This window comes from Wyeomyia smithii, chromosome 3 (assembly GCF_029784165.1).
Source record: "Wyeomyia smithii strain HCP4-BCI-WySm-NY-G18 chromosome 3, ASM2978416v1, whole genome shotgun sequence".
Classification (NCBI taxonomy): domain Eukaryota; kingdom Metazoa; phylum Arthropoda; class Insecta; order Diptera; family Culicidae; genus Wyeomyia; species Wyeomyia smithii.
In genome coordinates this window covers 224,638,047-224,665,382 of record NC_073696.1, presented here as the reverse complement: position 1 = coordinate 224,665,382, position 27,336 = coordinate 224,638,047, and the positions used below count along the sequence as shown (strand labels likewise).

The following is a 27,336-nucleotide window of genomic DNA, read 5'->3' as shown; positions in this document are numbered from 1 at the left end:
GTGTTCCTCGGAAAATTTTCCGTGAGAAAAACTTATCACTCGAAGGTAATATGAGCCCATCTCGAGTTATATATTATTATATTGAAGTCAGTTTTTGTTTAATTTAAGATTTGTTTTTAAAGATATGTTGCCGCTGAACCGGTTCGTACAACGCTGTCAAACTCAACAGCTTAACTACCAGTCTCTTCTCCGACAACTTTAGCAATCTACTGATATCGACGACTAATCTGCCAGTCTCCAGCTAGAAAAATCTTTAAGTATTTGTCAAAGACTAAATGAGAAGTAGGAAGTGTTGAAATTGATAGTTAGCATTGAATTAAGATGATTAAGAGTGAAAATAGAACCACGTTAAACTCCCTGAACACCCGAATAAATTAATCCCGCATCCTGTAAGTAGAATAAAGGATAGAAGGTGAAATAAAATTTTAGAAAAGATTTATTGTTAATAGGTATAGGAAGTGCAGAAAAGGTGAAAAGATAGTTTGTTCACATGCAGATAGCAGAGAGACTTGAAATTTGTCAGTAGAATAGTAAACTATAAGGAAAACTAAACCTAATCCTATATAAATACTTGCAGTTGAGCTGCATCTAACAAAACTGCAAAAACGAGAACGAACAAGATAAGTGAAAAAAATGCTATCATGTGGACAAACTCTTAAAATTTTGATATTTGGCTTTATAAAAAAATGGTGTCAAAAAAACAAATGTTGCACTGCGGACTAGGCTCTTAGATTCTGACTTTTGACCTAACTTTCACTTTTGACTTCTAACTTGAATTTGATTCATTTTTCTTATTTTTGACATTCCACTTTATGCATAATATTTTATGTTTTTTTACTTTTTGGTTTTTGATTTTTGGCTTCTCTGTTTTGTCTTTTGACTCTGGACTTTTGACTAAAACTTTATTTTGACTTATTGACTCTCGCATTTCAAATTTTGGATACTTATTTTTAGATATTTGATTTTGGATTTTTGTTTCTCTATTGGTTTCTAATATTTGATTCTCGACTGTCGCCTTTAACTTTATTTTATGGCCATTTATTCATATTCCAACTTTCGACTTACAATTTTGTTTCTCAATATTTAACTTTAAATTATTGAATTTCAATTTTTGACATTTAGCCCGTGGCTTTCTGGTATTCGATTTGTAACTATTCTAAATTGAACTTATCCTCTGATTTTTGACTGATTTTGAAGTAAAATACTTCTTTCAGCAAGTTCGGCTACATAGGGATGTGAAATGAAAATCTAAAACCAAAAAAAGTGAAAAATATGTCCAATTTCAAATGCTAATAAATCGGCTAGTATTCGATGGATTTCCTTCGTTCTTGCAGCAATAGATGGGAAAACCTTCTAAGATTCTTCCCAAATGAAGATAATTTTAATTTTATTATCCAAACTATTGTACCATTGAAAATAGTCAAGCCTTGTCAAAACGAAAAATTCGACCTCTGATTGGTCGTTATATGATTGTTTCCCAAGCACGGTCGACAGAATCATATACCTTGCAATTTAAAATATGTTATTCGGCCCATATAAGAGCCTGCCCGCATAATCAATAACCATAAAACGTGCTTATCAACTAGTTCGGGATATAGTCCCGACTGTATGGGGTATTGTTAAACCATATGGATTATAATCCGTTGATGGTTATTGATTATGCGGGTGTTTCAGCCGAAGCCGCTCATAATAGTTCTAGACAGCGACAACAGCCGTCATCCCTTAGCAGCAGCAGTAGCAGTGCAGTGGATACCAGCGATACCGGATAGCGGCCACAGCTGTGGCATAGCAATGGATAGCGCACTAGTTGCAGCGGATCTCAGCATCGTTAGCAGCTGGGCCAGTTGATACAGGGGCAGCTGATATTAATGGCAGCGTATAGCGGCCACAACTGTGGCATGGCTACCGATAGCGTTGCAGTTGCAGCGGGTATATCTGACCATGAAGCATTTATGCAATATCTGAATGAAAATTGCAATTCCAGCAACCGGCCTTTTTCAAGGCTCTTAAATGTATTTGGAAGAGAATAATGAATTGTTATTAATAAACTGCAACTGATTACGATTTGTTGATACTGTGCTTAACAAGCAGTATATACGAAACAAATCCGATTTCAAAACGACTAACACGCCCTAGTAACAATATTGGTTTTATCAAAGTTTTATAGCACTGTTTTGGCTGTATTAAGCGCTATAAAACTTTGATAAAACCAATATTGCTACTAGGGACGCAAGCAGCCGGGATATCTTTCTCGTAAAAGTATTCTACTTCAACCTTGCGGTCGTGGCTTTGCACACAACCCTCCTGTGATTTTTTACTTTTGTCTTTCGACGTTTTACCTTTAACTTCTTATTTTGACTTTTGACTGTTGATTTTTCACTTTCTTGCCCTTAGTTTTTGATCTTAAAATATTACTTTTTAATTTCAATTTAAACTCTATGTTTTTGGCTCCTGATTTTCAAATTTTGTATTTCTGGTTTCTTACATTTGAATTTCGACCTTTGGATATTACCTCTTGACTTTATTTTTTGACATTTTTCAACTTTTGGCTTATAAATTTTTATTTTCAACTTTTAACTTTCAATTATCAAATTTCAACTTTTGATCTTGGGCCCGTAGTTATCGGTTCAATTGGTTATCGATTTTTACATTCTGATATTTTACTTCTGTTTCTTAACTTTGACTTTTGAACTTTGATTTTTGACTGATATTTAACCAATATCATTCATTTTCGACTTATTTTTTGACTTATCTATTGATTTTAGGCTGTTAACCGTTCGACGACAAATCTTCCAGTTAAGTTTTCTTCTTTTGTTTAATTAATTCTTCCTGATGTAGCTGTTCGGCTTCTTACACGCCTTGAGTTATGATACTGGTCTACCAAGCCAATGAGTAAGCGAACCCCGCAACTGTCCTGTAACTAACGGTCGGCTACGACTGTCTGCGCCAAATTAACAAAATTGTCAAATTCCGAATTAGAATACACCCCTCGGATTTGCACGTTTTCTGTAATATACATACCCAGTCAATTTTCTGATCTTAGAGTTTGTTTACTTTATGACAAAATTTCAGGCGGTCTTTTGTTTTTATCTCAAACATTCACAGTGAATAGAAAATTTGAAGAGGGCTCATATTCACTTTTCTAAGTATAATATGAAATTTCCTTCATGTGTGATGAATAAGTATTTCTCTTCCAGAAATTGCTCGTGATTGTGGGCAGATAAGCTTTCTTATTCAAGCACTGCAAAATCATTTCAATTTCCAGGAAACTTCATCACCATCCGTTGACATTTGAAGCGAAATAAAAGTTACTTTTGGTTCCATTTTTTTTAATATGCCATTCACGAGGTTACAATTAATCCCAAACGATCCGAAGCGTGGCTGGTGCGAGCAACCTGTTTTCCAGTAAACAAGCATTGTTCGGGGCTTTCCGCAATTGCCTTCAAGCGGTGGAAAGCTCCGACTCCGACCGGTTTTACCGGCAACTAATTAGCCCGCCTTTATGCGCATCAGGTCGGTCAGGCTTCCACGCGATGTCAGTAGTCGGGAATGCTTCCCGTACATCCCCGTCCTAGTGCTGGAAAACAAACAGCGCTCGTGTTCTGCATGCTCATTAGAGTTCTAAGCTGTTTGCCGGTGTTCTTCCTCTTCCGCTCCCCTCCCCCTTCCGATACAGTCCATCGATGAGACCAAGTTGCTATGCGAAACAGTTTCCGTGGCCAATAATCTTGACAGTTACAAACACCCGGCACGACGACGCACTTAACATCCGAACTAATGAGCTCCCGTTTTCCATTTCAGGCTCATTAGTGGTAAACCGCGACAGCCTCTGGAAGGCGTGCCATTCAACGCCTTCTCGTAGCGTCTCTCACGGGTAGCAGGAGGGTCCGAGGTAGTGATTTCCAATAATTAAAAACTGTCACACGCACACCGCTTTGCAATGGATCGTCTTCGCTGCGGCAGTTCTGCGCTCAAGTGGCCAATATAACTTTGAGGGGAAATTTTCAAACACCTTCCAGCAAAACTACGTCAAAACTTCGTCCCATCTGTCGGAAACTTGAGTCCAGGATAGAGTGTAAATGGTACGACCGACAGCACAAACAACATAACAACCCAGCTGTCACGACGTTTTCAATCAGTATAGATTACGCGTTGTCGGCACCCAGTTGCGCCCACTCGCAATAATGTGTTTCCTTTCGATTGCAATAGGCATCCTTTATAACCGCCGCTCAATCCATCCACATGTGGGCTTCAGGTGCACACACACGCAATGCACTCATCAGGAATGCATTTAGTGAGTTTGATCGCATCCTGGAATTACCTACACTCTAGGATTGCGAGGTGGTCCGATAGGTGCGAAGTCCCTGCGCCGATCTATGTTGAGTGATAAGTGGAAAGCGGCATTTTCAAACCTCCGGGTTGCCGGTAGCACTTGCATTTATTTGGTTGATGCAGAATTTATGACAGCATTCCAGTAACCCTTCAGAACCCAACAGAGTGCACTAGTTGGCGCTTAAGTGATTTAACAGTGGCTGGTTTTTACGACGGGCAATTGCTTAACCGATGAAACTACTTTCGGGTGAATTCATAGATGAGAGTGTAAAAATTGATTAAAATGAAGATTTTTTGTAGTAAAATACGAAAAAAAAATACCCAATGGACAGTGGCGAAATTTAATAAAGCACTTGATAATAAAAACCACTGCAGTCAATAACAGCACGAACATTACACGTGGTCATTCGAGTGGATTCTAACAAACACGATTCCATCATCCATCGGATATCGAATGTTTTTAGAGAAAATTTCCTACGTCAGCAAAAAAAACGTAACAAAACCGTTTCGGCCGGTTTAGGCTTTGACGATCGGAGATAATATTTACTCTGCGTACCCGGAAGTTTTCCAACCGTGCATTCGCTCCGCACCTAGAACAAACACTACATGTATGCACTGCCCGTGTGCAATTAGTCACGTTCACTCTGAAATCGGTTACAACATCCGGTAGCGCGGCAATGGATTGGCCCAGCTCTGCCGTAATCGCGCTCGCTGCCAATGCACCAAATATGCTGTAATTTCTCCGTTTCTCTTCCCGGGTCTAATAACTGCCGCACGAGAACCGATCCCACTTCAGCATTTTTTATTGCTTCTACGCTTCATCGCTCTGTTTACACCCGTTCTGGTTACGGACCCGTCATCGGACTGAAAAAATCAATAAAAGACCATTCAACATTTGTGGCGATATGCAAACACCGACGACTGCCGCACAAAGGGGGGGAAGGGTGGTAGGAAAATCAAATTAAAACAATTGAAATCAGTCAGCGGCAGCAGTAATAATACAACACGTAACAGAAATGGCAAAGCGAGAGAAAAAAAGAGGGACGCCGCAAAAGAATAACTCGACAACGTAAAGCGAAAAGCGGAGGAAAGCATATGCCGCTCGATTAAACGGGAAAGTTATTGGTCGTTTCCTCGGATAATTCGTGTGCATGACCATGATCGGTCGGTGTTATTGCTACTGCTGCTTTTACTGTACTGTCCCCTTGGGTTTGCAAGGCAAACACGGAAGTGCACACTTACATTCATGTATCAATGTAGACGAATGCTAGGAACAAAGTGTCTCTCTGCGATTGGTTGTACGTTAAAATTTTAATTATGCAGACCAATCTGAAAGAGAGAAAATCTTTTATGTTCGAGAAGCTTACGTTATAAAAATTTTATGAACTAATTGATCATAATTTCATTTTAAGACAACATGCATGGTTGTGCCCCCTTCTGACTTCTATTTATAACCTTTAAACCATGAACAATTTGGTAGCACTATTCAAAAAGGAATGTACGAAAATTGACCTGCGAGTCAATTTCAACAATTTACAATTTTCGGTAATGAATCCCATTTACATGTTATTCCTTTCTGTGACAAATGTAATATTTCTTAAAAGAAATTTAATAGCTCCAGGATCAGTCAAAAATATCAGAATTATAACAAATCTTGATATTTTGTTGCGAACTTTTTGTATCAACTCGTGTTCTGAACTTGGTCTCGTTAATAGTTAAAATATCAAGATTTCTATCAAAATTACTTACTGATTATTACAAATTATAACAAGTTTTGTAAGTTTTTTTGCAGAAAAAGATCAGAATTAGTTGGAATGTACAATATTTTGTTAATTGAATAACACATTTTGTTATTAATATGCTTTAAAAAACACACTTTTAAACATTCAAGTGTATATGATAACATAATTTGATATAATTCTGTACTTTTTATTATTCTGGTATATCAAGAATATTAAGGCTTCGTTATTTCTATCAAGTTCAGATATATTTGTGTTATCTGTTTATTATAATCGTTTGATCGGGTCCAAAAGGCTCTACCTTATTAACCCAAACCTCAAATTTCATAAGAAGTGTTCCAATTATAAGAATTCGTTTTTATTGTCATTTTTGATTTTTTTATACCACGACTAATTTGTGAAAAGAGATCATCAATACCACTGATGATTGCAAATATTAGTCAGAACGGTTTTTCCAATCGCATTAAGGTGAAACCTTATTGAATTCAAAAATGGCCGACTTCGAGTCACCACTTCGAATTTTCGAAAGCACAAGATTTGGAAACAGTTAATGCGTTCCCTGTGAAAATGCTATTTCATGTTTGCTGTGGTGAAGCAAACATAAAATAGAAATTTCATAGGGAACGCAATGAGTACTTACGAGTCTTGTGCTTTCGAAATTTCGAAGTGGTGACTCGAAGTCGGCCATTTTTGGATTCAATGAGGTTTCACCTTAAAGTCTGCGGCAAAGCTGTAGGGTAACTGACGGCTTCGGCACGGCACATCTTCGCCACTAGCGATATTTGGTTACAATTCTCTCAATAAATATATAGCGAAAGCAAATAGCCCATGCACTTTGAACACTCACGATTAATGGAGGATACGGGATAAATAAAACTTCACATCCAGCAGGCTGGTTTAGTTCGTCAGCAGTCAGTACGGCATGTTACTGGTGTTTTTGTTGCTAAAACAAAAGGAAACTGTTTTTGTTGCAATACGTGCCATATGCTTTTTTATTAGAGTTTATGACATGTGAAACCATGTTTTGATGTTTATTGAATTGCAAAAATTCGTATTGCTGTTTGCATATTCCTACACAAAGAAATTACTTTATAAATCAAATAGATATAGAATCAGATTTAGAGTACAAACATATTTCGCGGTAAATTTGGAGCCACTGCACACGCTGCGCACTGCGCAAATTTCTCGATCCCTTTTGTTCTCACACAGTAAACGACAACATGTATCAATCCCTCGACAATCGTGTGTACAGAAGCGCAGCAAATACATGTACAAAATACAAATATGGCATCACTAGTATTAATTTGCTCGTACAACTTATGGCGTCAGAATTCTACTTATACTTCGAATGGCGGAATAACGAAGATTTGCAATTCATAGCAATGAAACTAGAAGAAACAAGTATAGTTTTACCAGCTTTTTTTCTCTCTCTCTGCTACTGACGAACTAAACCGAATGCTGACTACAATGGAAATGGCATGACCAAAAAGGAACTGTGAGAGTGGCTTTTTTACAATTAAATTTAGAAGCACCGTTGAACTTTTGGTGTCTTTCCTTAATTTTTCCAATAAGATAAAAAGCAGGAAAATAAGCTAGAAAAATAGTACATGAAATTAGGCAGCTTACTAAAGAAGGATGACAGTTTAAAACATGACAATCGACATAGACTGACGAGAATTGGTAATTTACTCTAGATAATAATTTTGTCCCTCAGAAGAAAAAAAAAAACAAACTGAAAAAGAGATTTTTTTTTGGAAACCAAAAATAAAATAAAAATTAACTTTCTCAAAAAGCTGGTGTTTTTAAAAACTTTATTTTTTGGTAACAACGAAAACAATAATGTGTGCCTCATCATAATTCGGTAAGGTAGACAGTAATTTGATTTTTTTAAAAATTAAGATTGAACCAAAAATAAGAAAAAACACAAAAATGATCTTTCAAATGATTTCGAAAGTGGAAAACACAGAACAGAAAACAAAAACAGAAAGGTTGTACGCAAAGCCACGACCACATGGTTGATGTAGAACTACACAAGGTTGACTGTTACTTTACTTGTATTGCATCAATAAGAATGACTCTCTTGAAATAATGAAAAATGAAATAGTGAAAAGATTTGAAATGGCACCTGGGGTCGATATACGGTCATTCTAAAATTCAAGATGCTTATATTTGGTTCCCAAAGATAGCCAAATACAAGTTTATATGACTATTGCCGGATCATTCCGGTGATATTCATGGTAAGCCGACCCCAGTTGTCATTTTGAATTTCTTCTACGTCAACCTTGCGGTCGTGGCTTCACACGACCGCAAGGTTGACGTAGTTATTTTGTATTAGATACAAAATGGTGGTTATTTTGTATTAGATTTTGTATTAGATACAAAATGGTGGTTATTTTGTATTAGATGAAGTAGTGCCACTGCACTTACCGCTGGCTAACGCCATTGGTACCCGCTACAGCTACTATTAACGCTTCAATTAAGTATTTAATTTGTTGTTCAATTTAATATTGGAGATGATGCTGACCCTAACAGCAGGTACGACTGTGATAAATCAGTGGAAAGCTGTTTTTGACGCTAAAAATTTGACAGCCGACGGATTTTGATTGCCAGAATCCCGAAAACGATTGTGTGTTGCCAAAATACGGCAGAGATTTTCATTGGAGAAAGTGCTGGCTAATGCACTTACCGCTGATGCTGCCGCTATCGTGCAAAGACAGTTTTTTATTAGAGGAAGTAGTGCCGCTGCACCTACTGATGCTGAAGCTGCTACCACCACTACTTTTGAAGTAGTACCCGCTGTCACTACTGCTACCTCCTTGCTTCTTAGTTAGGACCGTGCTAGTGGCCACCCACTAGTAAACTGATTGGTATTTGTAGCAGAGACAGGCTCTCATATAGCCCAAACAGTGCATTCCTGGTTTACTAGGTATATAATTCGGTCAACCGTGCTAGTAAAAACAAACCACGGTGCTCCCACAGACCGTTATTATAAAAAAATGCACCAAAGAATCTGAGTACACCATTCGATTCGTTATGACGTGCAGAATGTCTGGTCAAAATTTCAAAATCATCGTACGGTACATTTTTGAGTAATGCCCTTTTGAAGGCCGTGAAGTACAAAAAAGTGATATTGAAACGACAAAACACTCAATGTAAAGCACGTTTTTCAGCCACAATTTTATTAAACAACATCCAAAATAGTTTCCACACATTCCGAGGGTTATATTTCATGACATTACCAATTGGCGGAAAGATTTATTTGAAAATCCCACAGTGCACAGTTGTCTAAACTCGAAAAATCGTGATCGTCCTAGATTTGACTGTGAAAAATTAATGTCTTCAGCAAAATTGTTCCATAGAACAAGGCCTTACTTTTGACGCTTTAAATTTTCTAACAGTTAGATAAAAAAATATTTTTTCTAATTTTCAAAATACCGGATTGCTTTCTTCAGCAAAGTTATGGAAAATTTTAAAAGAAAAACAATTGCTGAATACTGCGAAGTCCTATCTGAACGTTGGACACGACAAAATAGAGTTTTTTTTGTGGAACACCCTTCCTTGAGGTCAGTTTTTTGTCTATAATTTTGTCTGTAATGATCAAAACAATGCAAAATGTTCTAAGATTTTATTCATTCAACTAAGATTCTCTCAAGACTTTATAAAATTCATTGTTTCGACAATCATAGAAAAAGGTTATAGACAAAACACTCATTTTAAGGAGGGGTGTTCCACAAAAAACTCTATTTTGTCGTGTCCAACGTACAGATAGGACATCGCAGTATTCAACAATTGTTTTAAATTTAAAATTTTCCACAACTTTGTTGAAGAAAGGAATCTGGTATATTGAAAATTATAAAAAATATTTTTTTTGTTAGGTGGATTGATCGAAAAACTAAAAACGCCAAAAGTAAGGCCTTGTACTATGAAACAACTTTGCTGAAGACATTGAGTACATAAAATCAATTTTCACAGTCAAATCTAGGACGATCACGATTTATCGAGTTTAGACCACTGTGCACTGTGGGATTTTCAAATAAATCTTTCCACCAATTCAAAACTAGCGTTTCAACAAGGCTTGACAATTTTCAATAGTACCCACGATGTTCCAAATTTTCAAATTACAATTTCACTAGGGTATATAATTTTCGTAAACAGAGCACTTTGACACTTTGTAAGTTGACTCGCTTTTACAATGGCTAGGCGCACCGAAATTCACAGAAATGATTGATTTTGAGCCTTGGGCAGCTTTTTTTCGCTTTCGTTTACCGGTGTGTTTTTCTAATCGATTATTGCCAGAACGAAGAAAATCCGTTAAAACTAGGCGACTTTTAAGGGAATTTCGTCCTCTTTTTCGTTTTTAGATTTTCATTTTACACCTTTATGTAACCGAACTTGCTGACAACTGTAGCTCTACATCAAAAAATAAAACTGAAGAATGAATTCAATATGATAACTAGAAATTTAGCAATCAAAATTCGAAAGATGAATGATGAAAAACCGGATTGGAATTTCGAAACTCAAATTATCTGAAAATACACAAAAAATTTATTAACGATTTTTTTTTCGAAAGTACCATTTATGCGAAATTTATTCAAATATAAACCAGAGTTGAATATTAACTTAGAACTTTTTTATTAGCATTATACCAAAAGCTTTTGTTGAAAAGTTTAGAAGAGTGAAAAACTAGAAAAACAATTTCTTAACGGATAAGTTTTTGAAACATATTTGGAATATACATTTTTGTAACAGTAATCATATTCCAATGATGCAATATTATTTTAATAGTAATTTGAATACTGAAACTCTTGATGACTTACACACATCTGGTGTTTGAGATATTTCAACATTTGGTTTGAAAAAGATTATTTTTGATTATGAAAAATCGTTTTTTTTGTAAGTTATTAATGACTCTCAAGGACACAATTTTGGTTTCAAAAATACCCTTACTCACCGTCTTAGATTTCAAAATGGTTTCTAAAGTCAATTCTCGGCTTCTGGGTATCATTTTGGTTACAGGAATTAGGCCTCTCTCCCATCCTTGTCATTCTTCTCAGTATGTGGAAAAAGCGGAGAAAAAATTAACCGCGCATTTCCCTTTCAGTATGTGCCTGTGTGTAGCAAATGCTTTCACCACACTGCTTCTTTCTCCACTCCAAAGTGTCTCAACCAACTTACAGATAGCGAATTTCTGTATTTCACCAGTTCACCTCGTTTTGAGCTGGAAGCGCACTAATTGCTGTCAAAACCCTTCTTCATTCGCTCGATTTTGACCCAGTTTTGACCTGCCGTGCTGCCCGAAGCGCACTGTAAAATTTGTCAGCTTCAACCCACCACCGCACGTGCTGAGTTCGTAAACAATTATCTGGCATCTCTTTCTTACTTGCGTCTTAAACGGCGATGACGTTTCATTATTCCTCGGCAGTTTTGCCCGCACACAGTGGAATAAAAAAATTCGCAAAGAGAGACAAACACAATTCCAGCTCATCCCACATCTGATAGAAACAAGATGGGTGAATCACTCTACAGAAAAAACGCAGAAGTACACCGCAGAGTCCACTGGCGAGTAGTCTGGAAAGTAAAAAAAAAACCTACCGGGCAAAAGTCCTCGTGTAGCTACACCGCGAAAACAAATTTGATCAGAGTAAACTCGACCGGCACGAGTAACGCACTCTATTTTTATCTCCCAATCTCTTTTCCTCTTCTGCCACGCTCAACAAACAAACTGTGAAACGCACCGCAGATAGCTCTGCTATGTAATTATTGTGCATGATGTCCATACGTGTGAGAAAGTACACCATAGTTCATTGTCTCGCAAAAGAGAGATTTCAGATTTCACCGCGGTGCTTCCAGGAAGCTCACCAGATAAAAATCGTCTGTCGTTCTCTTCTAGCATGAGCGTTGATTTGCTTTTTAGTGTGAGAGCAGTTGTTTTCGCAGTGCAAGATGTTCTCCTGCACTCTAAGCAGTAGTCATAATTCTGAATTTGAAATTAAAAAAAAAATAAAAGAGGATCGAGACCAGAGCTGAAATTTATAGTTGGAAACTTGAAACATCAGAATTAAAATTATGAAAAAAGTTTACCAATGGAAATGTTTTGACAGTAAGTAGAAGGACGAAATGCTGTAAAAGAGATTCCGAAGTTCAAAATTTTTAAAGTAATATTCGAAAAAATCATAATTGTATTTCAAGAACCAAACTTCAAAAACAGAGTCATAGACAAAATTTAAATATCCAATAACATGAGGTATAGCATTCAAACGTCGAAAATTATAATTCGATTCGAAAAATAAAATTTGCTTCAGGAGAACCAAATATTGTATAATTAGCAGATACCTACTGTGAAAGGTAGCAAAATTGAAAAATTTGATTTTTCTGTTCAAATCACGAAAGCCGACATTTGAAAGTCAATATTTGCAGGTAAAAAAAAACATCAAAAGTCGTATGTTATTACACCTTCAAGCTGATTTAAAATTTAAATTTAAAGAAGTCTAAATACGATAAGCGACAAAGTTCAGAAAACAAAGTTCGCAAGTCGAAATTCGAGAAGCAAAACTTGGAAGTTGAATTCCAATAGTCACGTGTAAATACAAAAGATGAACTTCAAAACGTGAAGATCGAAATTTAGACATTTGTTTTCAAGTCTCAGAAATTTGGAGTACAAAAGTTTGAAGCCAGCATCCAAAAATTTTCTATTAAATGTGTAATATTAAATTATTATTAGGGTAAAAGCACCGGTTTTGGCCATAGTATGTTATTAATAAAAGATATTTGGCCTGCTTCCTTAGAAAAATATGTAATTGAATCAGTTCAACGTGGAAATCGGATGAACTCGCCTGTACTTTTCACTAACATTGAGTTCAAATAATAAAATTATGTTATTTTGTTCATATATTTTACAACCAAAAAACTTCTCTAGGCTCTTATTTTGGCCATAGCATTTCTTAATTGGCCACTAGGGGCTCCTTTTTGGCCAATTCGCGAAAAAGTTAAATTCACACGAATTTACTTTATAATTTGACTTTACGATGTAGATATATTTTATAAGCAGAAAATCCTCGTTATTTAACTAACTATATGGCCAGTATATCTATTAATCAAACTAAAGAATAATATTATATTCACACATAGCTAGCAGTGCAAAGTACTTCGAGCTAGAACTCATCTTATCCTATCCTATTCAAATTGAGTAGGATATTCAATAACACTGACATCACATCATTGATCTACGTTAATTTTCCTTCTGTCATTTATCTTTATTAATAAGCTTCCGCTCTTTGCTTTTTCACATAGAAACTTATTTGCATTATTTACCAACTATAGTTAAAAGTCCGAAGCGTTAGTTTCGGAAGATACAACGGAAGTTACAATTTTGTAAATAATCTGAACAAATAGAGAACGAATATATCATATCAAATAGCGGTGCTGTAGTGATACAATCTTTCTTTTCCAAAACCAGTTTTGTGTTTTCACGAATTTCAAGCAATATCTTATGACAGCCCGAAAAACTTCATACTTTTCGTGTTTTGCATCAATATTAATACGTTACCATGGGTTTGTTTACATATGGCCAATATCAGGATTATGAATTATGGAGTTGCTTTAATATGTGGCCAAAAATGGATCATTGATCGTTTTTGGAAGCTTCTGTTATTTTTGATATTGCAGAGAAAAATTATACCATAATGCCTATTTTTTTATACATGTGCTGTTATAAGTTGTGCCTGATGCTGGTAACAAAATTTGCCATAGAAATGTACAAACTTAAACAAGATTATGCTCTATCAAAAATAGCTTGCAAATAACCTAAACGATAGACTGTACAGTAAACCTGGCAGAGTATAATTAGTTCCTTTATTAAAAGTAAAATACGCATATTTGTTTGCTACAGTAAGTAATGTATTTGTAGAATAACATCAGCAGTTTCAAAAGGAGACTTCAAAATAGGAATAATTCAAGATACTTCTTCACAATTATCAATTTTATTCTATCATGGCCAAAACTGGTGCTATGGCCAAAACCGGAGTACTCTGAGGTTAAATCCCGAAATTCATAACTAACTTAGCTTAACTCAGCTTGGCTGACTGCACAACTACAGTTGTTACTCCGTGATTGATCCGAATCAGTAAATTACACAGTGAATTAACTGGATCTCTAATGGCACTAATCACGTCCTCGCAATCAGGTGGGAAGAGGGAAGGGATGTTAGTATAGCTTTGCTGTTTGAAGATAGTGCGTGTTAACCTCTGCATCTCCACACAGGTCATGGGAAAACGATTTTTGTTAGTAGGGAAGGGTACGTTTGATCAGGATTCACTTTGATAAGTGATGTGATCGTAAATTTAGTTCCTACTCGACTTTATTTGGGTGTTTTCGATTTATTCGCTTGTCAGTCGGTTGATCAGATTTCAGTTGAATGGAAAACTCGCTTTTATTCTGTTTTGCAGTTTCCGGAGCCGATAGTTTCCGTTTCAGCTTACATTTATACAATCCTAGCCGCATCTTTGCGAAGCTTGGCAGAAACGTATGTGATAAAAGAATGGACTTCTTTCGGGTGGTGGTAAAAAACTACCTGAGAAAGATAATTCAGTTTGATGAATTTCCCTTGAAAGTTAATTATGTTAGCTTACTTGCCAGAAAATTCAACGCCATTGTGAACGGTTCTCCAGCAGTTAACAGGAACATTCGCTATGGCGGACGAAAACATGCATGGAGGCATGATTTTGAGTTCTTTCTTCGTTCTATTTATCAATTTCTCCTCAGTTTTCGCGACAAAATTGTTAGAGTAGATCTCACGCTTCAGGTTTGCCCAAAGATCCTCGATGGAACGAAACTTGGGGACGTTGGGCGAGGGGTACCACATCAATATTCAGCCGCTCCATCTCCTCCAACGATTGCTTCGAGTAATGGGCCGACGTCAGATCCGCGTCTTCCGTCTTTTGGTATTTCTTGATGAACGGCGCAACTTTCGACAGTCACTTCGTACTATTAATTTCCCCATTCACGGCCGGTCACTTCCTTCGTGGGAAAAGTAAAATACGAAGTGCCCTGCCAGTCGTTGCCATCCAGGATGAGACACATCTTGTCGTCCATCACCACCGCGATTTGCCAGGAAAATTAACTTGACCGTCTTATTCAGCCGCTGCCGCTGCGTCATTGCCTGCAACTCCGAGACCAGTGGACGGGACTGCCGCTTCCTGACATGTATGTCCATGTTCGCTAGTTACATTTCACTGTTTGGCCGATTGCACCGACCTCCTGGTTAAGCGCACGCAGCCATGTAGCCACTTTTCTTTCTGTCTTCCTCTTCGGCATCTTTTGGAGCTTCTTGTCACTCAGGGTCGTCGGCTGTCCGGAATTGGTTCCGGAACCTCTGATTGTTGTCCAATAGTGCCAAGATGTTGTAGATGTCGGATAGGGCGTATCCGATGTCCACGAACTGCTGCATGATGTCCGCTTTCGACGCCACAGGGTACTGTTCTCTGTACGCGCACACTTCTGAACGGTGTAGCTTCATTGCTTTCGCCATCACGATTAGTGTTCGACTGATAGAGCTGTCATTTTTTTTCTGTTGACTCATGGGTTACTATGATTGATGCTGCATGGGTAGTTCCGTCAGTGCGTGTGAAGGTAAACCCATGAAATATCTGCAACTTTTGTCCATTTATTTACCGCAAACGTTATCGGCGATATTACGGTAGCTTTAAACAGTTTTGTGAAGTTCAATAATCAAATTTCGGATGCTGATCGAAATTTGTGATTTTTGAGCTTTTTACCACAAATGACATTTAATTTTGAACATAAAATTGAAATTTTGAGCAAAAGAAATGTTGAAGAACTGTTGTATTTAAAACACTGTTTGTATTAGAAAATGTAACACAATACACACTAAAACTCTGTGAAACACATACGTTTGGGGTTTGTATCCTTTTTTCACAACATGATCTCTAGACAAGATATAAACGCAGTTTTTCAATGCCTTGCAATGATAAAAAATATATATTATTAAGTCATGTAGAAAAACTCATTAAATGAACTGATTTTCACCAGCAAGACAAAAAACTAGAATTGGTTGAAGCAGGAGGGGAAGTTGAGAAAACTTTTTGTTTGTATACTGTATAAGAAGCTGTTGAGGCCATGCACAAGTGTGCGAGATTTATCTAGTAAATATCGAAATTGTATTGGATTCTAGATATGAAAAGAGAATTATTGAACTTAAAATTTCAATGCATTTAAACAATTGGATAATAGAGATATATCACAAAATATACAAGTAACAATCGACTCGCGAATTTTTTAATATACACAACGAGTCAGCATTCAGTAAATCAAGCATTTCGCTATTATTTCCGCCACTCACTGCTAATACTTATACTAAACAGCTATTCGAAGTCTGTATCTGTTCCGGAGACGAATAAAATCCAAATAGGGCGTCAATTGTCACTCGACCACAATCCCATCAGTTGCAAATTGCATCAACCGCAGACAGTTTCAGCAAATCACGACCGGCCTGTGGGCAACGTGGCTGGCTAGCTTTGGCCAAAAAACCGTTAGTTAGCTGCCAATATTGCGCGAACAAGTAATGAATCTTATTGTACTGGAATCAGGCAAATTATCACCGCATCATTATTACTGCCTTCCGAGCCGCATTTTGCGATGTAAAGCGGTTAGAGGCCATGCCACCGAAGGCTGACCCAGCTTGCACAGCGCCACAGATGGATAGCGCAACCAACACTAATGGGACCTGGTTGGAGTGCAACATTGTCACTGATGACGGTGACAGAGTCTATTTTGGGCCCGCAATAAGTTTTACCTAGAATTAAATTAAATCAGTGAGATTAATGAGATAATCTTCCCATTAGAGTTCGGTGCGTAATGGGTTTAATCTTTCTACAAGAATTTATATTTGGTAGTTTGTATTCGAATGTCAGCGTTAAAGAATGGTAAAATTACCAGGTCTTTCGTTCCATTTCTACAACGGCACTAAACACTCTACGCGCGGAACAGATGGCACAAAGCGATAATAATTGCTCTCATCAGTCCCACTTACGATGGAAAGCTCGCATCTATGTCGTAGTAGGACGAGTCGGTAACCGACTGCCCCGGATAATTCAATCCAGTCTAAACTATGATGACCCATTAGCCACGCTCCGCCTTTCATATGTGGGCGACAGATAGATGCAATTGTTTTGCACTTATCTGAAGCTGCTCTCTTGCGAGTGAGCACAGCAGCGGTCACTACTAATTGTCAGCTGGTTCATTAGTACCTAGAAGGTCCTTCATTGGCTTCGAGGTCTCTCCAATATTTAATTTATTTCGAATTGATTAAGCTTGAATCATTGTAAAAGGTTTTGGATTAGTTTAACATTATTTTCTTCAATACAGTCGCTAATAACATTTTTTTTTTCTTTTCAGGTGAGTCTCCACTGAACATTATCTGGTTTCGTACGAATACAATCCGGTAAGAAAACATGTCTGAACTTTATCTATACTGGTTTACAAACATTTTTTTGCATCTTTTGGGTAGGTACACCTGTGTACCCCTTCAAAATTTTGCTCTTCTAAAAAAAAACATTCACAACAAAAGTAGTATCAAAACATAGACACACGATATTAGAAACCATTTAATAGCGAGCATTTGATAGCATTTTAATATTTATTAATAAATCGATACTGTCTGATGATGACTCAAACGTGGATCGAAACGTTTAGATATTCTACCATTCGTGTTATTTTTAATTGCAGAAAAAAATCCAAAAATTCATTAAGTCGAATTATTTGACGCTCCTACTTGATGAAATCGTTTACTGATTTAATTATTCATTTTCAGCAGAGCTAAGATCAAGCCCGACATTCCGCGTTCGCAATTTGACGGATTCCTTTTTTTCGCGCACTGCTCGACTCAGCTGTAATCAACCAAATTCCGTTTAAAATTATGTTTTCATTAAATCGTACTTTGAAGTCAGCAATAATACCAACTTTATTCTGATACTGTTTTAATTAACATTTTTCCGACGTAACAACCATCAGCTCTCAAGTCCGGAGCTGGTTTTGTGGAATTTTACACTAGTTATTCGCGATGCACTCCTCTTCAGTAGGGATGATAGACGGAAAGCACTCGCATTTCCATTGCTGGATAGCTATTTATGAACCGTGAGGAGTTTATATCGCTCACACAAAAGCAGATTGAGTGGGTTATTCTATCTACAGTTTTGTGTTAAACTATGAAAATTTCAACGAAACTAACCTGTAATCGCATTTATGACTTTCAAAAATGTTTTAGTGCTACCATTCGCATACCACGTTTCCCTGAATGCAAACTACTCTGCACTGAACCTACGACGCTCACTAAATTAGCGCACACAAGCGATGTTTTATCGATTAGTAATTGTGTGATTTAAACCGTACGAACGCAGATGCAGACCACATGGACCGCGACGGAGATGGCATGCTCTTCGAAGTGACGTAAGGGACAACAGTCCTGGTCTGGCTACATCCGTACCATACTGACCAGGCTTCGGACGGAGCCGTTTCAATTATGCGACTCGCACGAAGCCGCTATCCCTGTTTGGAGTCCAGCGCTCGGGGATTAAAATTAATTGAATTGAAATGAAGCGAATGTGAATGCAAAACGCCGCCGCCGCCGTCGTCGTTGGAGTTTTGGTTCAATTAATTTAAACCCAGTTACGCATCATAAGCAGCCGCATTCCAGCAAATTATGACCAGAACTGCTCCGGTCCGGGAAAGCGTCTTTTAAATTGACCGGTTTCGAGTCTTAAATGAACAGTTAATAGTCTGGCTCAATCCAAAGCGGAGATCAATTGGATCTGATAAACTTGGAAGTGGGTGAAACTGACTTGTTAGTCACTGGTTCGAGTTCTCAATCAAAAAAAAAAATCAATGTAGGGAAATCCAATATTAAAATATTAAAATTCCGCAAATTGTCACAACAAAGCATACAGAATGAGAGGCAGACAATGTTAATTTAAATTACAAGCATCTGTAGGCCTCCAAGCGAACCGAAAGGTGGAAAGAAACCGGGGACGACAGCATTCGTACACCGAGTGCCATCCGACGTCAACGGGAGGACATAAGGACCCGGTGAGAATGCTATTATCCCCTTTTCGAGTGACAGTCCAGTTGCTTGCACTAATCTGTCCGACTATTCAGCTTTGATTCGCAACCCACGGCAGGAATGATGATGCTTGGTTGCAGCAGAAAAAAAAGAATCGCTGCTAATCTAGTCCCCGCGAAGGACGGAAAAGTATTATTAAGCTTTTTTTAATGAAAACGTCAGTTGGCAGATGTGGAAACCCCGTCGGTTTGGTGGAAAACCCAGAGGCCCTCGCTTCTCCCACGATTTCACTCAACGCTCGTGAGCTCGTTATTTTCCGGATTGGATTTGCCTAGAATTGTTCGCTGTACAGGAAAGTCATGCTGCTCGTTTCATTTGCGCATCTAATGCTCTGCATAAATCCCGTACACACGCGGAACAATGCGGTCTGGATACAGCGGGCAGAGAAGAAGAGTCGCATTTTAGCCGCTAGTGTCGTAGATGTCGTACAGGAGGAAAAGGAATTGCGTTAACCAGCGACTCGCCTGTTTCTGCTGGATAGGTAATTGTGATTATTTTAAATTTTGTTAAAAGTCTTTTCAAGTATTTTCTTACTTCATGGGTTATTTAATACTTTCATTTTTTTCTGATAGGGTTTTAAAACCCATACATTCAACGTCGACCGGGGGTCATTGGCTTAATGAAAAAAAAAAATAGTTAATGCTTTGAACTAATTAAATAGTTAATGCATTGACGATAACGGACTTTTTCATTTCTTTTTGGCCTTTTTTCCTTGTTGGGCAGAGTTCAACGGCGTAGGACGAAAAAGCTAGTTTAAAGGCCAGAAAAGGTTACGAAAAAAATATCCCGATTGAAGCAGAAAAAAATATCCCAAAAAAGCAGTTTTTTTTTTGCACCAAACTTCTTTATTCAACTTTGTGCTGTGCTTCTGCCGCTCCACAGTGAAGCACTTAGAACATCAAACTGATCAAAATTATTTTAAGGAGTTTTTGGACTGGAAACGTACCATGGATCAGAAAACATAGTATAATAAATAGTTGTGACTAGAAGTTTCATGGAATAACCCACCTATGAGTGAATTGTTACTTTTCTGATGATGTAGTTCTGATTTAATGGTAGTATCTTTTCTACAATAAATAACTGAGATTTCATGAATGAAACATGCCTATTTTTTTAGATCAGTGAGGTTCGAGGTTAACACTGTTTTGTTTATTAATCAATCTGAGCACTCAGAAGAATCTGAATAGTCACTAGTATTATTATCATTGCTCGTGTACTGGATCGTGTAAATTCACTCGCAACATTTGCATTGCTTCGGACGAAAAAATTTGAGCGTTTTCCTTGGATTTTGGCCAAGAGCTCGTAATCGAAGAATCCGAATTCAATAGCATCCTGTTGAGAATGTCTCAGAACACTCATCCATTACATGACAGAGGTATGTATGTTCTTGATACTAAGGCAACAACACTGCCGGAAGCTCAACTTTTCGTTGAAATTTTTCAATGATTTTCACAACGATGTAACTCATGAGTTCGGATTGGTTCGGATGATCTAAAACCACCAGTTTGACCAGAAACATACAGGCTTTGATTTGCAATTGACTGTTTACATTGAAACTCATTGATCCTTAACTTACTTCATATAATATGTAGATCCACGGTATGGAAAGGGCTACTGTCGGTAACGTAGTTTTTGATAACCGTTGGTAGCAATCGTAGGGTAGGCGTAGTTTAGCCGAGACACATCATCTGCCATACTTAGCCAAAGACACGATTACAAGCAAATCAACCAATCTCTCTCAGCCCAATATTTCAATGCTTCTAGCCTCGTTATAAAAGGGCATTCCACCATCATAGAGCCCTCTTTTTCTTACTTACGATCAACCCAATAGCAAGTGTCACGGCCGGTCACCGAAATTAATTATTGTTTAGTTGTAAAATTTTAGTAGCTAGTGTAATAAAGTTAAATGATTTAATAAACGTTGTTAGAGTGTAAAAGTTTTGAGCCAATAAATTTACAGTTGTGTAGAACAAAAATCGTGTAGTGAGTGCTTGAATAAAAGGAACTACTCGCATACTGGCGCTTTGGTGTGAAGTTAGGCAATAAGCTCGACTAGAAAGGGAGAACGCAATTTTATGCTACTAGAATTCGGGATTCGCGTCGGAGTCGCGGAATATCGCTATATTGGAGGTCACAACATTGGTGCCGTGACCAGGATAGCGTTCCCTTGAGATACCGACGCCGAGACGCCATTTGGACAATTGAATCGGTGCCATATTCAACTTTAACAAAGGTAGAGGCGCCATCGCGACTATCGTACAGGTGAATTCACTGGGCGCTGCCATCACGTTTTCGTACGCTAAACTTCTGTGTGCAGCTATAACGGTTTTTCGGGATCAAGGAGACATTGAATAATTATACAAGGCTTATTGAACAGGCCTACAAGGTGAGGACCTGTCCAATTTCATACATTTGTGATTTCATCTCTACCTGGTCATTTTTTGTGGTTCTACTGTCTCACTACTTCGACGGAGTTTTGGTGGCCGGATATTTTTTCATCGATTTGGTGCTATTGGGGACTAAGTCTGGACTCGGAAAGACGATCTGGAATTCAACTCGGTGGACGCAGGATTCTTGCAACCCTACGTGAACGCTTTGGGCTGTGCTGGTGTGCTGAATTCAATTTCGCGCGCCAAACGAGGGATATCGGTCAACTCGGCGACCGAAAATACTCCCTCAAACTGTTTCGCTTGCAGTGAGAAACATTGGATTACCAAGTGTGAAACGTTCGCCAGCCTACCGGTGGACAAAAGGCTGCAGCTCACAAATTCTAAGCGTCTCTGCAGCAACTGTCTGGGGCGAAATCACTTGGCGCGAGATTGTCCTTCCAAATATCGATGCAAAACGTGCTCGAAAAAGCATCATTCGTTGCTGCATCCTGGTTTTCCCGGTTCTGGTTCTACTTCTAATCCTAATTCAACTTCAGTAGCGAGCAACGTGAATTCTTCTGTTCCACCTACAACCGGTGGTGCTCTGAACTCTGGTGAATCGGTTTCTAGTTCGGTGGCATCAATCTCTTCTAATGTGGTGATGGGGCAACCTAGGTCGCACACGTTTTTGCTAACGGTATTGCTTAAGGTGAAGGACGTATGGGGAAGGACCCACCAAGCAAGGGCTCTTCTGGATTCTGGATCACAGGTCAACTTGATGTCTGAAAATCTGTGTAAATTACTTCAGTTATCACGGCGGGACAAGAAGGTGGAAATTACTGGAATTGGACGATCTCGGAGCCGTACAGCATATGAAGTTTCCACCACGGTTGAGTCTCGAGTGCAGAATTTCTCAACGTCAATGGATTTCTTGGTTTTGGGGCAGGTCACCAGCGACCAGCCATCTGTTTCGATACCGCTAGCTCATTTAAAACTTCCCCCTGACATGGTCTTGGCCGATCCCAGTTTCAATGTTTCTGGACCGATTGATTTAATATTGGGTGCGCAGCAATTTTACGAGTTTCATGTACGCGATGGTGGCCGGCTGCAAGTGCGAAATTTCGACAATACGCTACCAGTATTCGTCAATACGGTGTTCGGATGGGTGGTGGCCGGCGAAGCTAAATGCATGAAGGAATCAACACTGGTTAGCTGTCACATCACGAAGCTAGACTCTCTTGAAAAGGCGATCGAAAAGTTTTGGATAGTCGAAGAACTACCGGTTAAAACCCCCCGCTCTCAGGAAGAAGAGGATTGCGAAACACATTTCGTGAACACGTTCACACGAGACGAAACTGGCAGATATATTGTGCGCTACCCTAAGCAGATGAATTTTGCAAAAATGATCGGTGAATCGAAACGAATTGCTTTAAGACGGTTTTTACAAACTGAAACACGGCTGGCAAAGGATTCAAATCTACGCTCGCAGTACGGGGACTTTATGAAGGAGTACATCGAGTTAGGTCATATGAAATGCATCGGCGGCGTGGACGACCTTAGTCTCGACGAAGGTAAAACGGTCTGCTATCTTCCACATCACCCAGTTTTTAAAGAGTCGAGTACTACAACTAAAGTACGGGTGGTATACAATGGGTCTGCTAAAACTTCAACTAATTTCTCTCTTAATGACGCTCTACTAACTGGTCCCACGATTCAAGACGACCTGCTCAGTTTGATGCTCCGCTTCCGAAAACATGCTATAGTTTTGGTCGCTGATGTTGCGAAAATGTATAGGCAGATTCAGGTTCACTCAGACGACACTTCGCTTCAACGCATTCTCTGGCGCTTCAATCCTTCGGATCCAATTCAGGTGTACGAGCTGCAAACTGTCACCTACGGTTTGGCCCCATCGTCGTTTCTCGCCACTCGTGTCTTGAAGCAATTGGCTATAGACGGCAGCCAAAAGTACAAACTTGGAGCAAAGGCCGTAGATGAAGACTTCTATATGGACGATTTTCTCTCGGGGGCGGACACGATCAAAGAAGCGATTCAGCTTCAAAAGGAAGTTCAAGCCCTATTGGCGGAAGGAGGTCTCGATCTACGGAAATGGTGTTCGAACTGCCCACAAGTGCTAGAAAATTTGCCCACTGAAGCACTGGGAGGAGAAACCACCCTGCACTTTGATCCCGAACAGAAAATTAAAACGCTTGGAGTAGGATGGACAACAGAATCTGATCAGCTTTGCATCGAAGTACAGCAAATTACTAACGACGGTTGTTGGACGAAACGGAACATATTCTCGGCGATTGCGAAACTATACGACCCGCTTGGATTGGTGTCTCCTGTCGTGGCATGGGCGAAAATCAAAATGCAGCATCTCTGGCTATCCACTGTCGACTGGGACGATCCCGTTCCGATGGATATTGCGACCAAATGGGAAGAATTCTCAACGCAAATGTCTTATTTGGAAGGCTACAAGATTCCTCGGTTCATTTTTCTGGTCGGTGCAATCTCTACACAGTTTCACGTTTTTGCGGATGCGTCCGAAGTTGGGTATGGTGCCTGCATTTACGCTCGTTTGACTGGCAAGGATGGGCAAATAAAAATTGAGCTCGTCGCGGCAAAATCACGAGTTGCTCCACTCAAACGGCTTAGTCTGCCGCGGCTTGAGCTTTGTGCTGCACGTCTGGGGGCGAGACTCTACGCCAAGGTTTCAGCAGCGCTGCGGTTGGAGGGGATTCCTTGCTGGTTCTGGTCGGACTCAACTGTCACTCTTCATTGGATTCAGGCACCACCTAACACTTGGCAAACGTTTATCGGAAATCGTACAGCTGAAATTCAGCAACTTACCCACGGCTACAGCTGGAATCACGTCAAAGGAACCGACAATCCGGCAGACCATATTTCTAGAGGAATGCTTCCTCAGCAATTTGTCATCAACAGCATCTGGCGCTGTGGCCCACCCTGGCTTTCAAAAGGAGAAGAAAACTGGCCTAAACACCCCACTGGAACTCCGCCAGAAGACATACTAGAACGACGAAAAACTGTACTAGTGATACGCCAGCCACTGGAACATTGTTTCCTTTTCCACCGATACTCATCCTTCTGGCGCTTGGTTCGAATTACCGCTTTGATTCTTCGCTTTGCCAACCATTGTCGTCGCAAATTTAATCACTATCCTCACCTATTCGCTGTAGTAGAATTAGAACACGCAAAGGATGCGCTAACGAAAGTTGCACAGCAGGAAATGTTCACTGAGGAGCTGAAGGAACTGGCACAATCCCGACCGGTTTCCAACAAATCATCGTTGAAATTACTTGGTCCTTTTCTCGACGAAAAAGGCATTATTCGTATCGGCGGCAGACTTGAGCGCTCCGCTGAAAACTACCAAACCAAGCACCCAGCGATTTTACCTAAAATACACCCACTCACACGCCTCATCACGAAACACTATCACGCACTATGCTTACACTCTGGTCCTCGCATGACGCTAGCTACGATGAGGCAAGAATTTTGGCCAATCAACGGAAAAGTTACCGCTAATCTTGTGTGTAGTAAGTGTCCGCAATGCTTCCGCCAAAACCCTGTCCCTGTTAGGCAACCCATTGGCCAATTCCCGAAATCCCGCATCACGCCTAGCAGAGCTTTCACCGTCGTCGGAGTGGACTACTGCGGCCCTGTCTACATCAAACCACCACACCGAAGAGCGGCACCACGAAAAGCATACATAGCCGTGTTTGTTTGCTTTGCCTCAAAGGCTGTACACCTCGAGCTCATCAGCGATTTGTCCACAGATGCCTTCATCGCTGCCCTACATCGTTTTATCGCCCACCATGGTATGCCGTCTGAAATTCACTCGGACAACGGGACAAATTTTCAAGGAGCGAACAACACTCTGCTCGAACTGTACCGCCTCTTCGACAACAAACGCACCCGGGAAGCTATAACTAACGAATGCAGCCAGCACCGAATCCAGTGGCACTTCATCCCACCACGGGCACCTTCTTTCGGCGGCCTATGGGAGGCTGCAGTGAAAACCGCGAAAACATCACTGGTAAAAATTCTCGGCAGCACCCAGCTCTCCTTTGAGGATTACGCGACCGTGCTTTCCCAGATCGAAGCCAACATGAATAGCCGTCCACTGACATCGCTATCGAACGATCCTTCGGAGCTAGACGTTCTCACTCCCGGTCATTTCATCATCGGATCGCCACTTATCAGCCTACCGGAGCCGAATTACACAAACATCCCCACCAATCGACTTGATCACTACCAGCAGCTGCAAAAACTCATCCAACAACATTGGGACCGGTGGAGGAAAGAATACCTCACAGAACTCAACCATCAGCGAGAGAAGGCTACATTTTCGACCCACTTCCAGGTCGGACAGATTGTTTTGGTCAAGGAGGACGGAAAATCTTCCATCTCTTGGCCTCTCGCACGGATAGAAGAAATTCATCCCGGAGCCGACGGAGTGGTACGAGTTGCCACTTTGCGAACAGCTACTTCGACCTACAAACGCCCTATTTCGCGGATTTTTCCACTCCCCGACAACCAGCAACCAACAGCCGAACCAGATGATCCTCCAGAAACCGAAGAAGCTGAAAAAGGTACAACACAAAAAAGAGAAGATTAAGTTAAAAATTTCATTCCTTGTGCAAAACTGTTCCATGTGCTATTGTAGTTTGTTTTGCTAAGTAAATTTGAACTGTCAAATTTAGGTGGCCGGCAATGTAGATCCACGGTATGGAAAGGGCTACTGTCGGTAACGTAGTTTTTGATAACCGTTGGTAGCAATCGTAGGGTAGGCGTAGTTTAGCCGAGACACATCATCTGCCATACTTAGCCAAAGACACGATTACAAGCAAATCAACCAATCTCTCTCAGCCCAATATTTCAATGCTTCTAGCCTCGTTATAAAAGGGCATTCCACCATCATAGAGCCCTCTTTTTCTTACTTACGATCAACCCAATAGCAAGTGTCACGGCCGGTCACCGAAATTAATTATTGTTTAGTTGTAAAATTTTAGTAGCTAGTGTAATAAAGTTAAATGATTTAATAAACGTTGTTAGAGTGTAAAAGTTTTGAGCCAATAAATTTACAGTTGTGTAGAACAAAAATCGTGTAGTGAGTGCTTGAATAAAAGGAACTACTCGCATACTGGCGCTTTGGTGTGAAGTTAGGCAATAAGCTCGACTAGAAAGGGAGAACGCAATTTTATGCTACTAGAATTCGGGATTCGCGTCGGAGTCGCGGAATATCGCTATATTGGAGGTCACAACATAATATGACATATAAAAAATCTCAGTTATAGAATTTTTGTGTTCATTAGAATGTTTCCTGGCAATGTCGAGACTATATATAAGCCTTCTAAGTTAACAGATTGATTAAACTAACCTTTGACAATCTTCATAGTTCGTCATTCTGTGCCGAACACGCATCAGTACTGGACGTGTTTGGTGATCGGTCCGATAGAGTATAAAACAAAAGACGTGTGAACAAGTGTTGGCATTGTTTGCCTGGTCGAGTGAAATAAATCCGGGTTCAAGGTCGTTCCTTTGTGCAACTGTTTCGCATCGTGACTGCCAGCTGGTGCGTAAGCCGATTTGGCTGCTGGCTGGATTGTGCTACAGCAGTGGACGAGACACAAACGAGGAAAAAGAAGAAGCCATCAGTGTCAGCGAGTTGTATCGCTGTGTGGAGTGATCTCACACCTGGCTCGCTGCTGGTGGCTGTTTGGTGCTGCTGTATTGGTGCTGCTGG

The 27,336-nt window shown here is 39.6% G+C and overlaps 2 protein-coding genes across 7 annotated transcripts in view; both read left to right on the top strand.

Annotated features, from left to right (window-relative positions):
• The window catches only part of LOC129727509 (connectin-like), a 558,070-nt gene that overhangs the window by 445,165 nt on the left and 85,569 nt on the right, over positions 1–27,336 (top strand). The window contains exon 6 of one of the 6 annotated variants that reach the window (XM_055685397.1): positions 17,484–17,529. The exons of the other annotated variants lie outside the window; for them this stretch is intronic. The gene's annotated coding sequence lies outside the window, so the exon portion shown is untranslated. The remainder of the gene's footprint in view (positions 1–17,483; positions 17,530–27,336) is intronic. 6 annotated transcript variants of the gene reach the window in all.
• Positions 16,745–27,336, top strand: part of LOC129729088 (uncharacterized) — a 29,779-nt gene continuing 19,187 nt past the window's right edge. Inside the window, exons 1-2 of the mRNA XM_055687568.1 lie at positions 16,745–16,844; positions 21,773–26,182. Of these exons, the coding sequence (XP_055543543.1) occupies positions 16,745–16,844; positions 21,773–26,182 (4,510 nt within the window). The remainder of the gene's footprint in view (positions 16,845–21,772; positions 26,183–27,336) is intronic.